Here is a 15,768-nt window from a genome sequence, read left to right as displayed (position 1 = left end):
TTGCAGTTTCCCTGTTGTGTTATTTACATGCCCACTGTACTGTATATGAATGCAATCGTTTTTTGCAACAATGTTTCTTGTTTTGTCTGCTGAAGTGCGATGATTCTGAAAATTATTAACATTCCATACTGTGTATTAAAGGACAGCCGATGTCACTTTTTATTCAAATGCAAATAAAAATGACTTCACGCCAAGACGTCTTGCATTGCTTGTGAATCCAAACAATGGCTTCAGATTCGGATAATATGCTTTCTTGTTACACATCCAGTTATGAATATGTTTCAAATACACTGTAGTTCTGAAGATTAAAGCATACATGTTTACAATCATTAAAGAATTATATGTGCCATTTTGAGGCAACATTGGGGGAACATCTCTCACCCAAAAAAAAAGGGAGCTAATGGCCAGCTCCGTTTCTTATATGGCGCTTGGCTGCCCTCTTTTGGCGGCTTTAGTTTAATGCAGTTCGGCGCAGGATCGGATATATCGATAGTCCCGGTTATATCGATATTTTTTCGGACTCCCTTGAATATCGATATAACGAGACTTTACTGTATAACTTTTTTTCTGTCAATCAGTGAGTGAGAGGTGTCCGGCTAATCCCACGATACGATGCAGTGACGCTATGGGGCTAATCACAACATAGACAATGCGTGTGCATGTTCTCGCCTTAAAAATAACCATGTCAGTAACAATTCTACGCATTTTTACAGCATTAGAAGATGTTAAGGATGCTTGTCCCAATACAAAACACACATTGAAACAAAAAACAAAAATCTCTCTGCCATCTTTTTCCATTTTCAAGCATTTTTGAAAAAGATACAGGGAGCCACAAGGGCGGCGCCAAAGACCCACATGTATGTATGGAACGGCGGGTTGCTGAGCTCCAACCTCAGCCTTTTCGTGATTTAAGGACCACCGTCCCCCTCTGTGTGTGTGTGTGTGTGTCATGATATAATAAAGGCTGCCGCTGCTCACCTGCACACAAAAAAAAAAAAACTTAAAAAAAAGTGATTATGCCCGTGACTGTAAAGTGTCCTGATAATTATAATTATGTCTGAAACTGTGTCTGAAACTAATGAGACAAAGTTATCGGAGACCAGGGAAGACAACTCTGAAAAGTTGCCTGCCCTATTTTCCCCATCAACCTAACCCTAATCAACCTAGACACAGCAGCGATCTGTTGTCCAATCAGCTACGGACAAGTATTGGAAGTCACACAGCAGCGACCTGTTGTCCAATCAGCTACGGACAAGTTTGTTGGGAGAACATTTAGACTGAAAGTTGATACTTGTTACATGCTGCTTTCACAACGATTCAACTAATAAGCTTCATACATCCATGTAGACCAGGGGTGTCAAAGTCATTTCTTGCCGCGGGCCACATTGTAGTTATGGTTTCCTCTCGAGGGCCGTTATGAATTTGGGGAACCCATTAGAATGTTTAAATCCCTTCAAATATTACATATCGAGCACACAGCAAATTAATAACTCGTTTTCAAATCTGAAGTCAAGAATAATGACTTTTATTGTGGTTGACATCCAAAAATATGAAATTTTGGCTCAGATTTTAGCAATCATCATGGAATTTAACAAGTTTGATTTGCTTTCGCGGGCCGAAAAAAATGATGTGGCGGGCCGGATTTGGCCCGCAGGCCTTGACTTTGACACCTGTGATGTAGACTAAACATGCAATAACATAATATGTACTAAGCTAAACATGGAATAACATAATATGTTTACGACTCGAGGCATGAAATAATGTAATATGTTTACTAATGTGCATAAGCACTCTCTCAGAATGTCTACCCAAAAAGAGGCAAGAAAATGGCCACTGAGCTGTGAGGAATGAATCAACCCGTTTCCACAGGCTGATAAATTCGTTCCATGGAGCTTGGACTCCCTCTGCTGGCGGCTTTTGGATGTAACACACGGTTTAAAAAAAAAAACAGTACAGCAAAATACATAGACGTGATGGAAAGACGCTACAATGCGTCTTTTTTACGGTCAGGAGGCGGTCCTTTTCTGACGTCACGTGAGGACTCGTCACCAACTCAAAAACAAGACTTTCTGAATGTTCAGCGCGAGTGTTAAAACGTAAGATATAGCTATATGCGGTGGAATCTTATTAAAATACGCCCAGTAGAAGTCATTTGAAGCCATTTTACAAATTATGGACACAACTTGTCCGGAGACGTCGGTTGTCCTTTAAGACACTGTTATTATATAAAGTACAAAATCAACAAACGAGTATTCACAGAAAATAGGATTCATCTCACCTCTTTGTGTGACATGGTGAGCTGTTCCTCTAAAGCACCGCATCTTTCCAAGGCGACTCGCAGTCTCTCCCTTACCTTGAAAATGTGAAAAAAATTCAGACAATAATACTTTTTAACAGTTATGACACTGCATGCATACACCGTAACCTCATGGTAAACGCTGCATTATACGGATCCGAGACCTACCTTCTCGTCAAGGGCTTTATGGTGTTCAAAAAGTGACTTAAGGGCTTTGAGGACTTCCACTTCACTTGAGACTCCAGCAGGAGACTGAGCTTGCCGTTTCACGACTGTCATCCTCAGACTACGTTCGTGACGAGACACCAGGCACTCCAAATGCTCCAAGAGGAGCTGCACAAAACACAATGTGAGTGAAAAAAGTGCATTGCATTACACAGACAAACATTACATTAATAATTGCCACCAAGATATTTACAAGTACAGTACAATAAAAGACAATTATTTCCATTGTTTACACAAACATAAGGTGATTCAAAATTGGAAATGCTGACTTTATAGTTCAGGTCTCATATACAAAAAGTTGAATGTGCTCCACGTTAAAGCTTTTGTGGCAATGCTATTTGTCAGAAGCGTCTGTGACTTAACAGTGACTCCACAAACATCTTTAGCCGCACTCGCTAGACAGCCGAAGCTACCCGCTAGCAAGCTTGAGCAACATTAATAGCATCTGCAGAACTTGCTGGTGATCTGACCATTTACATCAGGTGTATTGGAGGAGTGTGGCATATAAAACATCCAGTAAACTGGCCCTTGAGGAACTGCCCACTCATTATCAAACATGACAACATCTCAACAAACCCGTGTGTTGTTTCTCTCAGCTTTCAGTTCTGCAATCTCTTCCTCCTTTTCTAGAAGTTGTTCCCGGCACATGTTCACCTCCTTTGTTAGTGCTGCGAACTCCTACAAAAGAAACACAAACAAACGCAATTACACCAAGCTCGCTTAAAAATAAATAAATAAATAAATGAATAAATAACCCCCAAAAAAGTTGATAAATACATCAATACATACGTCTGTGTAAGCTCTCAGTCGTACAGGAGTGGTCCATCGATGAGAAGGTTTCTTCAGCCGTCATCTGTACAAAAGTGAAGGTTTCGGACGTTTCGCCTCCTATCCAAGAGGCTTCGTCAGCGAACTAAAGTCTGACTGGTCGTATCGGCCCCATTTATATATCCCTAATGTCCAGACATGGTGGCGCCGGACACAGCTATGATAGGTCCCTACTCTCAGGTTGGGGGGGCAGGGGACCCCTCCCTGTGGCCCCACTGATTGTTCCTACATTCCTGAGTAACGACTGGCCTATTACCCCCACTCCCCCCGGTATCACCTCATCAGCATAACGACCCTCATCAGCATTGCGAAAGTTGCCTAACCTGTTTTGCCTAAGCAGGCTATTGTATGAACGATCCAAATTGAACCTCACCCCACCAGACCGGTTTAATGAAGGATTTTGTTGTTTTATAAGAATCGCTTCTTTTACCCCCCTTTCAAACCATCTATGTTCTTTCGCTAAGATTTTAACCTCATTGTCGTCAAATGAGTGGTTGCTAGCTTTTAGGTGCAAATGTACTGCCGATTGAGGCCCACTAGTATTATCCCTGCGATGTTGATAAAGTCTTTTTTTGAGAATTTGTTGAGTCTCCCCAATGTACTGCTCTTTACAATTTTCATTCTTACAATGTATGGAATAAACTACATTACTTTGTTTTTCATTTGGTAGCCTATCTTTTGGATGCAGTAATTTTTGCCTTAACGTGTTTATCGGTTTGAAATAAGTAGGAATTTTATGTTGCCAAAGGACTCTTTGTAATTTTTCAGAAACTCCTGCAATGTACGGTACTGCTACTCCTCTCCTTTTTGAATCTTGAGAATTATTGGTTTCGTTCGCTATTCTTTCTTTCTGACATTTGTTGAATGACCACTGAGGGTACCCACAGTTAGTGAGTGCTCTCCTGATATGTTTTGACTCCTTTTCTCTAACTTCAGTGCTAGTTGGTATTAGTTTAGCCCTATGCTGGAGGGTTCTGATAACTCCTAGTTTATGTTGTAAAGGGTGGTTAGAGTCAAAAAGTAAGTATTGGTCAGTGTGCGTAGCCTTCCTAAAGACTTCTGTTTTTCGCGCTCTGTCCTCTTTTATAATTACGCCACCATGTCTGGACATTAGGGATATATAAATGGGGCCGATACGACCAGTCAGACTTTAGTTCGCTGACGAAGCCTCTTGGATAGGAGGCGAAACGTCCGAAACCTTCACTTTTGTACAGATGACGGCTGAAGAAACCTTCTCATCGACATCAATAGTTACAAATATAGGGGAGATGGGGATTGATACAGTTTTAATCAAGGCTAGTGCAATGGTACTGCTCATTATCATATGCCGTAAAGGAATTCTTATCTATACTTTTCTAAAATTAAAATATTTGAACTCCCCACTACTTGTCTTACTACTGCAAAGACATTGTTAAACAAATATCATTGTTTATTTTAACAAGTCATTATTATGCTGTTCTACTTGATATCAACACAGTAAGTGGAGGAAAATAATCAAACTGTGCAGCAACACAATAGTGGGCCCACTTTTGTTATAGATGCACCTTTTCAAAATACATTTGTGAAGATTGCAGTCGCCTCCACCATTCCACGAATATTACTTCCACACAAACATTACATGACAAAAACTACTGGGTTAGGCGACACAATGGGTGTTTTTACATAACACGCCGTATTATGTCACAGGTGCCTCTCATGTGTTTATTGAGCTATGATTCAAAATACAAAGGAAGACAGAAATATAGCATACAGTACACCAACAGGGTCTTGGCAGTGTATGGGGGTTGTTAGTGTATCCAGGAGCTGATGGAACCTCCCAAAGTATTCTTTTTAACCTTCAGCCCAGTCACTGAGCTCCTCCAAGGTCTGGCCCAGATACTGCCTATTGGCTATCAAGGTCTGCCCTCTGCCAGCAAATGATACACCACGGGAGGCAGGTCTTTGAGTAATTACAGAGTAGGTCACTTCCTACATTCCAGAGCATTAGCAAAAGATTGTGCAGCACAGTGCCCTTTAAGATTCTCGATTCACTCGCATTGTCGGCCTTCAAATCAGCTTTTCTTCATTGAAATTTTAAACCTGTAAATTAAAAAACATGAGTTGCAGGAAAGTGAAAAGGAAAATACATTTTCAAAAGCTGTAACTGATAAGACAGAAGTCAAAGATAAGCCCAGTCACCACTTTATTCCTCATATATGTAAAAAACAATATCTCATTTGGGCGGCCCGGTAGTTGAGTGGTTAGCACACCGGCTTCACAGTGCAGAGGTCGCCGGTTCGCGTCCCGGTCCTACCTCCCTGTGTGGAGTTTGCATGTTCTCCCCGGACCCGCGTGGGTTTTCTCCGGGTCCTCCGGTTTCCTCCCACACTCCAAAAACATGCATGGCAGGCAGATTGACCACTCCAAATTGTCCCGAGGTGTGAGTGTGAGAGTGACTGTTGTATGTCTTTGTGTGCCCTGCGATTGGCTGGCAACCAATTCAGGGTGTCCCCCGCCTCGTTCCTGAAGACAGCTGAGATAGGCTCCAGCAACCCCCGCGACCCTCATGAGGAATAAGCGGTACGGAAAATGAGATGAGAATATCTCATTTGGTATTCTAGTTACACAACATAGCAGGAAGAATAATGCCTTCTAATCCGAAAGACAAGTCCTGCTATGCCCTTCAAGGCATTGGTGAATGTTGGAACTATCTTGTGCACGACATTTCAGGATATTTGTACTAATCTTTGAAATGACAATGCGTGTCCGTTCTTTCAAATTATCTTCCAAATGTTAATTTGGGATATATGAAGAAACCAAGTCCATTTAGTACAAAGCAAAAACACCTAAAAACATCTTTGAGCACTAATGGCAATGTGAATAATATTAATAATAATAATAATAATAATAATAATTTTGTGTGATTGGTATAAACTTTGGCTTATCCAGTCTGGGTCTCCATAATTTGGTGTGTATTTGTAAATGAGGGGGATGTTGATTTGAACAGAACTACCCTGTAAGCCTTTGAACATAAGAAAGGATTAATGGGAAGTACATGAATGTGTGCCAACCTATTAAAGCTACAGTGTTCGAAAACCCTTTTCAGGTTCACATCCAAAACACAAGGCATTGAGCCTCAGCATGATGAAAGGGCAAGAGTGAATATTTTTTGTATGATTGCAAGGGTTAAGGCAAAAAATAAAACAAAACAGAAAAAAACTAATATTAATAATAAAAATGTGACTGAAAACTTTTTTCCTTTGGCTTTTCCCGTCAGGGGTCGCCACAGCAAATTAGTCCTCCATCTTCAGAAGTTTGATTCGCATGTTTGTTTTGGCCAAGCTTTTACATTGGATGCCCTTCCTAACACAACCCTCTGTATTTATCCGGGCTTGGGACCGTTACAATAAGACACTGGCTTGTGTCCCCTTGTGGCTACAGAAGAAGCAATTTGATGAGCTTAATAAAGATGCTCGATAAAAAGGCAATGACAGCAAGGATAATAGTCTGCAATAACAAAGGGAGAAAATCAATGCGTTTTGGCAACAATGAATTACACGATTGAAATTGCCTTGACTGAAAACATATGCTTAAAATGTCTGCAGTATATTAACAGTCAATATTTTACTGTGCAGTGGGGTGTACATTCATTTTAAATGACGTCAAAAACACCAAGTACATTAAATATTTTGTCCAAAGGAGGTTTGAGTTTACACACAAAATATGACATCATTCAACAGTGTAATGCAGGGGTGGGCAATTATTTTTTTCCATGGGGCCACATAAGAAACATTTTTATTGTGGAGGGCCGGCCAAAAGGCTGAATGCAATTCTGCATAATATTAATTGTATTCCTTTTTTAAAAAGCTGTAAATAGCACTGTTTTGACAAGCTGGCAAGAGTATATATTAAAGTTAAGCAATACAATGGTAGACCAAATATTAACATTTTTTTACTATTTGTGACTCATATTAGTAAACATATTCTGTCACATTCACTTCAAAACACATTTTGAGTTCCATATACTGTTGGATAGTTGTGTAAAGGTTCTGAGCATTTTAAATACATCACAATATTGTCTTTTTGCACCAAACATTAAGCAAGATACAACATATTGACTGTCACTGAACTGTGATTTTGAGAAAAAGTGTCCCAGTTCATTGTTATCTGGTGCCTTACAGTAACATGCCTACATTTGTGGTCTAACTGCCTCATTTGGTGTCAATGTTCGTTTTTCTTGTTCAGTGAGAGAAATCTAATCTCTGCTGGGCTTTAACAAGTGCATCAAAGTCAGGCTAAATGTCTGAAGTGGAGACGCGAAGCACAGCTGACAGATGATCATCAGTGAGAGAGGATCTGTACCTGGATTTTGTAAACTTCATAATTGAAAATGTTTGTTCACAAATGTAGGTAGAGCCAAAGAGAACAAACATCTTCTGAGCATGTCTCCTAATGTTTGGAAAGTTCTCCTCCTTGAGAGAAGAGTAGAAATCCAGCAGAGATCCTGACTTAAAGTGCTCTGGCAGTACTCCATCAGATTGCAGGTCAATGAGTTCCAGCTGAACATCACTGGGTGCATCAGCCACACTGAAGGTAAAGGGAGAGGAAATCATGTGCATTTCATCCTTAGATCCTCAAATCGCCTTGCAAACTCACCATGCAATGCTCCTAACATGGATGAGTACCTGCAGAGGTTAAAAGCTGATGGTGTGACTTCTTTCAGGGTTAGCATGTGAGTGAGAGTGTTGCTCTCCAGTTGTCTTGAAAGAAACTGTATCTTTCTCATGAAAGCCTTCACCAAGCTGTGCATTTCATGTACAAAAAGGCCCTTGCCTGGCAGCTTGGTGTTCAGTTCATTCATCAGTGCAGTCACATCAACAGCAAATGCGAAATCTGCCATCCAGACCTCATCTGCAAACTCTGGGATGGCCTTGCCTTTTGTCTCACAAAACTCCTGGATTTCTGCTTTCAGATCACAGACTCTTTTTACCACTTTGCCCAGGCTGAGCCATCTCACAGAAGTGTGGTAGCCAATGTCACTGTGCTCACTTTCATGCTCCTCCAGAAGTGTGACAAACTGTCTGTGATTCAGTGCCCGCGCCCTGATGAAGTTAACTATTTTAGTAACAACATCGACCATCGATAACATGGTTCATTTTTAGCACTGATTTGCACAACACATGTTGGTGTAAAATACAATGTAAAAATACTAATTTCTGATCAGGGTCCATTTCAGTCACTTTATCCTGCATGCGTTTTAAAAGTCCAACATTTTTCCCGGTAAGATTTGGACATCCGTCCGTGGTGACACCTGGCAGTCTGTCCCATTTCAGTCCCAACGTGTCCATACAAGCATTTACCTCGGTGAAGAGATCGCTCCCTGTCGTCGTCCCTTTTATCGACTGCATTGCTGCCAGCTCCACCGTAATCCTGAAGTCCGGCGTTATCCCGCGGACAAATACGAGTAGCTGGGCTGTGTCACGGACATCACAACTCTCGTCCAGAGCCAAGGAGGAAAAGTCAAAACTTGGCACTTCACGTTGCAGCTGTAGCTCCAGATTCCCCGCAATATCCTCGACCCTTCTCGTCACGGTTCGCCTGGACAGCGGAACTTGCTCAAATGCCGCTTTTTTTTTCAGGGCATATTAGTGCTGCCGAGTCTACCAAGCACTCTTTCACGAACTCCCCCTCTGAGAATGGCTTGCTGTTTTTGGTTATTTTGTGGGATATCACAAAGGTCTTGGTTGCTGCATCCCTGGATGCATGAAGCAGTTTAGCGAGCAAAGCTTCCGATGTCTGCGCTCTTTCAGCATCAGTTAGGTTTTTATATTTCTCTGCATGTTTCGTCTGGTAATGCTGACTCAAATTGTAGTCCTTCAACATGGCGATCTGCTCCCCGCAAACTAAACACACAGCTTTACCTCTAACTTCAGTAAATAAATACTTCGCTGTCCAATTTTTGTTGAAAATTCTACATTCGGCATCTACCTTTCTTTTTTTAGCCTGAGCGGACATTTTTGAGGGCGAAAGTCATCTTCTTGTGATTCAATCGCGCGCATGTCTTGATATAGGATATGTCTTGATATACGCATTACGTCATTATGCGTGTTTCTCAAACCCTATGCTGCAGAACACTGGTATGCTGAGAGATATTGTCGGGTCTGTAGTGGGAAATTATCCAAGACATATGCATGTCCGGTCGATCGTCTGGCAAAGTCATCGTGTTCTATGCCGGTAGGTAACAGCAGCAGCCAGGGAACTAACTGCCTTATGCTTAGAGAAGTTTGCGGCACAAGGCAATACAACCATCCCGGAGATGCGACGGCGCAGACTGTGTTGAGCTTCATATGTGGTGAAACAGCGCTATGCTACCAAATACACTAACTCCATTACTAAACAAAACATTATTCACTTCAAAACAATTCACAACAATTTTATCCACCTGCGCGAGTACACGGAGAAACAAGCACAGTGCATGAGAAAAATCGCAAAGGTAAGGTACAAAGCCTTGAATGTAAGTTACCATGTCGCTGAACATGTAGCTCAATCAAAAGGTGGCAGAGCAATTCATATTTCCTGCCTGCAATGCCAAAGACAAATTTGGCTTTGTAGCTTGCAGATGTATCATCAGTGCAAAGATATGTGTATATGGATAGTCTTTCCAGTACATTCTTATCAATAGTGCATACTTGGATGCCATAAATAGTTAAGATGTGGTTCAGGAGAGGTCAAGCTCTGTTATGAAAGTGCACAATTGCACTTTCAGTTCGCAGACACAGGCAGCCATTGATGCCGGCATATTTGTTGTTTTTGCCAGGACCCCAGATAGTTATGACTTGTGCTCAAGAAAGTCAATTGCAGCCTCGTGTGTGTGTGTGTGTGTGTGTGTGTGTGTGTGTGTGTGTGTGTGTGTGTGTGTGTGTGTGTGTGTGTGTGTGTGTGTGTGTGTGTGTGTGTGTGTGTGTGTGTGTGTGTGTGTGTGTGTGTGTGTGTGTGTGTGGCTTCTGACTAGGGTCTGGCTCATAAACATTACCAGAGTGAGGGAGTCTCCGTTTAATACATTTGATTCATCTAAAAGCAATGAATACATTTACATCATTCAGCTTGCGCGGACTAAAATGACAAGTACATGCAGCAACATCGTTGTTATGTATGAACGACACTTGATTTAGCACCTCAAACCGCAACTAGTGGCGAACACTCTCTCTTGTCACCAACTAGTTAAACTTGTATTTGAGGTTATGTTGTGAGGATGTGTCACAATCGTGAACCAGTCTGTCACAATCTCAGGTCTTTCGGCTATCTGAAGTTTAGCGAATAGACTTATTTAACTCTCAGCCTTCTTCTCCTTCCAAACAAACCAAAGAAGAAACCACCAGAGGATGAGTCAGTGTGTGTGCATCACACTAACTGAATAGCTGTTTATACAAATAAAAAGTCATATTGTGAAATATAAAACTAAACTATTTCGGTTCTATTTATCAAGATATATGCACATTTGAATTTTCTGAGTAGATTTGTAACATTTTAAATGTTCAGATGATGAAACCAACATTTTTCCAGTAAGCTGAATATCACGTAATCATAAGTAAAAACCAACTCAGGAACGTATTCTTATTTTAAAAATAAATAAATTGATTTCATAAATTAACCCCCCTCGACCCACCCCCCACCCCCCAAAAAATGCTGAAATATTCATTCACTCATTCATTATCTGAACCACTTTACCTTTACAAGGAACGCAGGGGTTGCTGGAGCCTATTCCAGCACACAGAGACAAGCAACTATCCGTGCTCACCTAGGTACAATTTAGAATGTTCAATTAGCCCACCATGCATGTTTTTGAGATGTGGGATGAAACCGGAGAACATGCAAACGCCACACAGGGAGGGCGGAACGAGGACTGAACCTACGACTGTTGCACTGTGAAGTCGACACGTCAACCACTGGTCCACCAGTCCGACTCTAGAAACATTGAATATTTCAAAATTCGATTTACCATCCATCCAAAAGGCTTATCCTCTATCCATTCAGTTTTCTGAATCACTTATGCTCAATTTTAATATTTTGCTCTTCTAGGCTACTCCTCCCTGTTGATGTATGGGTCGCCGTAACAATAATTTCCCGTTTTATTGTGTGTGAAACAGGACATTTTCTATCTCTTTCTGTTCAAACACTGACTAACTTGTCTGCTACATTATGTTGTTGTTCAAAGATGGAAGAAGCATTCACGCGGGTCCAGAGAGACGGCTGTGAAAATTGTACTCAAACAACCAAGCACTTTATTCCAATTCTTCATGATAGATAAACCAAGTTATTTTAGGAATTCACATGGCCTCTCCACCTTTCCCTCAGTTTATTATTCCTTGTAATCCACATGTTTAACCACAGTAGTACAGTTATTGCCTGGGCCTGCCAATGTCATGTATGTAGGTGACATACTGTAAGCATTCCAGTGATGTGAAAGACTCATCAATTATCGCAAATGCTTGATTTCATTTATTGCTGTCAAATGTGAAAATGTGGCACAACTCACAGGGGGCAATTATTTTTCACATGGGGGGGTTAAAAAAGTTCAATGAGCATTCAGAGACCACATTTTGTATTTCCTTGGGTTGTTCCAGTCACATAAAAATTGCTTTAACTGCAATCTTAGTGTGTGATAAATTGCAAAGACAAAGACATCAAGTGGGGGGTAAATGCTTTTTGACGACACTGTCGTGTACAACATATCCTTTGTTTTAGTCCCCATATGTCTTGGGTGCCTGAATCAGAATCAGAAAACCTTTATTTGTCCCACAATGGGGAAATTTGCAGTCCACAGCAGCAATTGAAAAGGGATGGGGTTGGGGTGGGGGTGAAAGGATAGAAAACAAGATATTCTAAGCATAACAAACTAAAAATGTCAACTGTATACTGTGCAAATGTAAATGTGCAAAACCGTTCCATAAAATGTGTGCCCAAATTGGACGCATCATAAAAGACTCCCACAACGATTGGCTGTTTTGATCACATAGTCATAGGCTATGCTTTCTAGAGGCAGATTCAAGTGCATAAGCAGAGTATGAAAAGGACTGCTTGTACACGTAACATCCGATTTACGACCAGTGCGACTTACGAGCACCCATACTTGCGACTACGAGGTCACAAGTATGTGGTAAAAATGTACAAAAGCAATATGTACCAATCTAGGTACAAGTAAGTGAATGTGAGTGAGCCCTGCCTTTTAATGTAGCCACACTTGAATATTTATTCTAACCCACATTCTTTTTGTGAAACAAGCTGCTATTTTCTTGACCGACATTTAATCTTTTTATGGATAGAAACAGTACAAAATGTTGTACAGGGAGCCTCCGAACTGATAAGAAATTGCTTAGCCACTCAGACTTAAAGGAAAACCGACACCATTATTTTGTTTCCTAACTGAGACCAGAAAAACGTTTTATAGCATCTAAAATACCCAAAACAGGCAGGCTGATATTTTTAGTCAAATGCAAAACATCAATAAAAATGACTTAAAGTGTCCTAAAACTGCCACAAAATGAGCTCAGAAATGGCGAGATTCAGAAAGTCCCGCCCCCTTGTTCGTGACGTCACGCCAGGATACACCGTCACTCACAAACTGCCCTGCTCGAGAATCAAAACAATGGCTTCAGAGAGTTCAGATTCGGAGAAGATGCTTTCTTGTTACTCATCCAGTTATGAATATGATTCACATAGTTCTGAAGAGGAAAGCATAAATGTTTGCAATCAATTAAATCCTTCCGTATCAATTCGAGCCGTCTGGACTCCAATATAGCGGCCAGAAAATGCACAAGATTGGATTGGATTGGATTTGCGCACAAGCTTCGTTGGAAAAGGCCTGACTTGACTGCAGGGAATTTGTGTAAACTTACACCTTCTTTATGCGTGTCACCGCAATTAGCTGTGACACACAACGATTCACCATCGCATTATTTATGTAGTTTTCCTTCTAATTTCGCGATCAACACGGTGTTTTCAGCAAAAAAAAAGGGCCTTCCTAAAGACTTCTGTTTTTAGCACTCTGTCCTCTTTTATAATTACTTTACAATGCAAAAAGGCTAGTTGGCTCTCTTTAATGTGCTCACGAGTAAATTTAATGTTGATGTCTAAACAAATTCTCAAAAAAAGACTTTATCAACATCGCAGGGATAATACTAGTGGGCTTCAATCGGCATATGCACCTAAAAGCTAGCAACCACTCATTTGACGACAATGAGGTTTAAACTCTTAGCAAAACAACATAGATGGTTTGAAAGGGGAGTAAAAGAAGCGATTTTCATGAAACAGCTAAATCTTCACTAAACCGATATGGTGGTAGGAGGTTCAATTTGGAGCGTTCGTACAACAGCCTGTTTCGGCAACATAGGATTAGTAATGCTGATGAGGTGATAGCAGAGCAAATAGGTCAATCAGGCCAGTTTTTAGTCAGAACAATAGGAGCAATCAGTGCAGCCGCAGGGAGTAGTCCTCTGCTCCCCCAACCTGAGAGCAGGGAACTACCATAGCAGAGTCCGGCACCGCCATGTCTGGACAGTAGGGATATATATATAGGGCCTAAACTACCAGTAAGACTTTAGTTTGCTGACGAAGTTTCTTGGGTAAGAAGCGAAACGTCCAACACCTTCAAAGAAGTACAGATGACGGCTGAAGAAACCTTTTCATCGACTGAGCATTTCTTGTGACTTGTGATTTAAAGCAATATAGTTAATGCAAATAGTTCCGTGAGTATGTCTGGCAGCGTGCAAATGACACATTTCATGTGACGAGAGTGAGAGTGACAATGCAAATTTGCTTATTTGCCAGCATTTGCAGATTTGAATTTGAAGCTGTACAGACGCTCCCCACCTTACGAACAAGATATGTTCCGAGCGGTAGTTCATCAGGAGAATTTGGTTGTAAGTTACTGCAGTGTTGTATTTTGTATGGAATGTAGATTTAAGTCAAACACTGAATGGGGAAGTATAAAACACAGACGCTCTAACAGTCGCAAAATAAATTCACACCTATTGTCGTACGACGACCTATGTCCTTGGATCTTCAATAAGCCATTAGTGAAGCTGCTGCCGCATAATTACTGAATTACAGCCATTACTTTTTGCTATGCATTGCGTCTTCCTGCAGCGTCAAATGGGAAGAGGGATTTCCTCCCCGCCCACATACTCTATGCAGTCACTCAAAGCGAGCTCGGAGACTGAACTCATTGGCAACACTTCAGCATAGCCGGGCGCTGATTGGTCAGTCTTGGTGTCCGTCGCATAAACATCGAGCCCTTGAAACCCTCAAATGTGTGCGTGCATGTGTGTGAAGCAAAGTACATGGCCAATCGCAAGCGAGCTCGGGCGGAAAAAGGCACGCAATTAAAAAAAATAATAATAAATTAAAAAAAAAAAAAAAAAAAAAAAAAAAACATCACATTTACAGCATCTCTGTTCAAACATTTTTTGACGTACTGCACCCGCAAAAATGTTTGTATGTACCGTTAGTCGTAACTCGAATGTTCGTAGGTTGGGGAGTGTCTATTGTGTTGCAAAAACCAAATCAGCATGAAATTACAATTTAATTTTAAGAAATCATACTGCCATATCAGTCGGTCTTCATTTTTATCAGTGCTAAGTGAAACTGATCTGTCGATTGAATGACATCCCGGATGGCTCCAAACACAACTCATTAATGCAGCAAACAGATGCACAATTCACTGGTCTCTGTATTGAGTGTCAAGCCTTTTATGACATCATGTATGCAGACTTGTAAACACTACTCCAATAAACGGTACCAGATACTACTACATGCTAAGATCAAGGCATTGAACATCCATCATTATATTGCAGAGCTGTAGCACTTTGTCGTTGACATTCACACGTTTTGTCGGGCTGCTTTTGATAAAAATTAATTCATTTGCGAAAGGATAAGTGGAGTTAGATGCTAGTATTTGGAGATGTACGGTTTTCACTGTCAGTACCTTGAGACTATATCAAATTGTTTGAAAGCAAATGATTTGCAAGCATCATTTTTCTTCTTCAAAATTGACTCATTTTTTTTATGGTGAGAAAAAATATTGGATGACCCATCAATAAGCTCAAACTCTTTTTGGAAATTGCCTTTTTTGTGACGCTAACTGGTTAATTCTAGACCTGGGCAAAGCAAAGGTAAATCAATAATCACTATAAACAAAACAAAATAAATGAATACATGTTTAAAAAAGGATGAATATGTATTTTCCTTGTACTGTCTTACCTGTGGTAAAGCAGTGTTGAGCTGTCTCTGAAGAGAGTCCCTTTCATGGCCAACCTCATGTAGTTTACCCTGAGCCAAGCTCAGATTTTCCTGAGTCTCTCTCAGACTTTCAAGAAGACGATCCCTCTCCTCTAACATGGACACCATCAGAGACTCAAAATGACCTTCAGAGTCTGATTGTA

The 15,768-nt window shown here is 40.9% G+C and overlaps 1 protein-coding gene and 1 pseudogene across 10 annotated transcripts in view; both read right to left on the bottom strand.

The window, feature by feature from the left end:
• The window catches only part of ppfia1 (PTPRF interacting protein alpha 1), a 91,310-nt gene that overhangs the window by 69,953 nt on the left and 5,589 nt on the right, over nt 1-15,768 (bottom strand). For all 10 annotated transcript variants that reach the window (XM_088991818.1, XM_088991819.1, XM_088991817.1 and 7 more), the window contains exons 2-5: nt 15,587-15,768; nt 3,098-3,199; nt 2,465-2,629; nt 2,279-2,353 (exon numbers count right to left, since the gene is read on the bottom strand). The exon at nt 15,587-15,768 is cut by the window's right edge and continues 88 nt beyond it. In XM_088991818.1, coding sequence (XP_088847944.1) covers nt 2,279-2,353; nt 2,465-2,629; nt 3,098-3,199; nt 15,587-15,768 — 524 coding nt within the window. The remainder of the gene's footprint in view (nt 1-2,278; nt 2,354-2,464; nt 2,630-3,097; nt 3,200-15,586) is intronic.
• LOC148900232 (general transcription factor II-I repeat domain-containing protein 2B-like) lies at nt 6,391-9,311 on the bottom strand (annotated as a pseudogene).

Source organism: Hippocampus bargibanti, linkage group LG03, assembly GCF_051943395.1.
Source record: "Hippocampus bargibanti isolate YZ-2025 linkage group LG03, ASM5194339v1, whole genome shotgun sequence".
NCBI classification, from domain to species: Eukaryota; Metazoa; Chordata; class Actinopteri; order Syngnathiformes; family Syngnathidae; genus Hippocampus; species Hippocampus bargibanti.
This window is presented reverse-complemented; position numbering and strand designations above follow the sequence as displayed.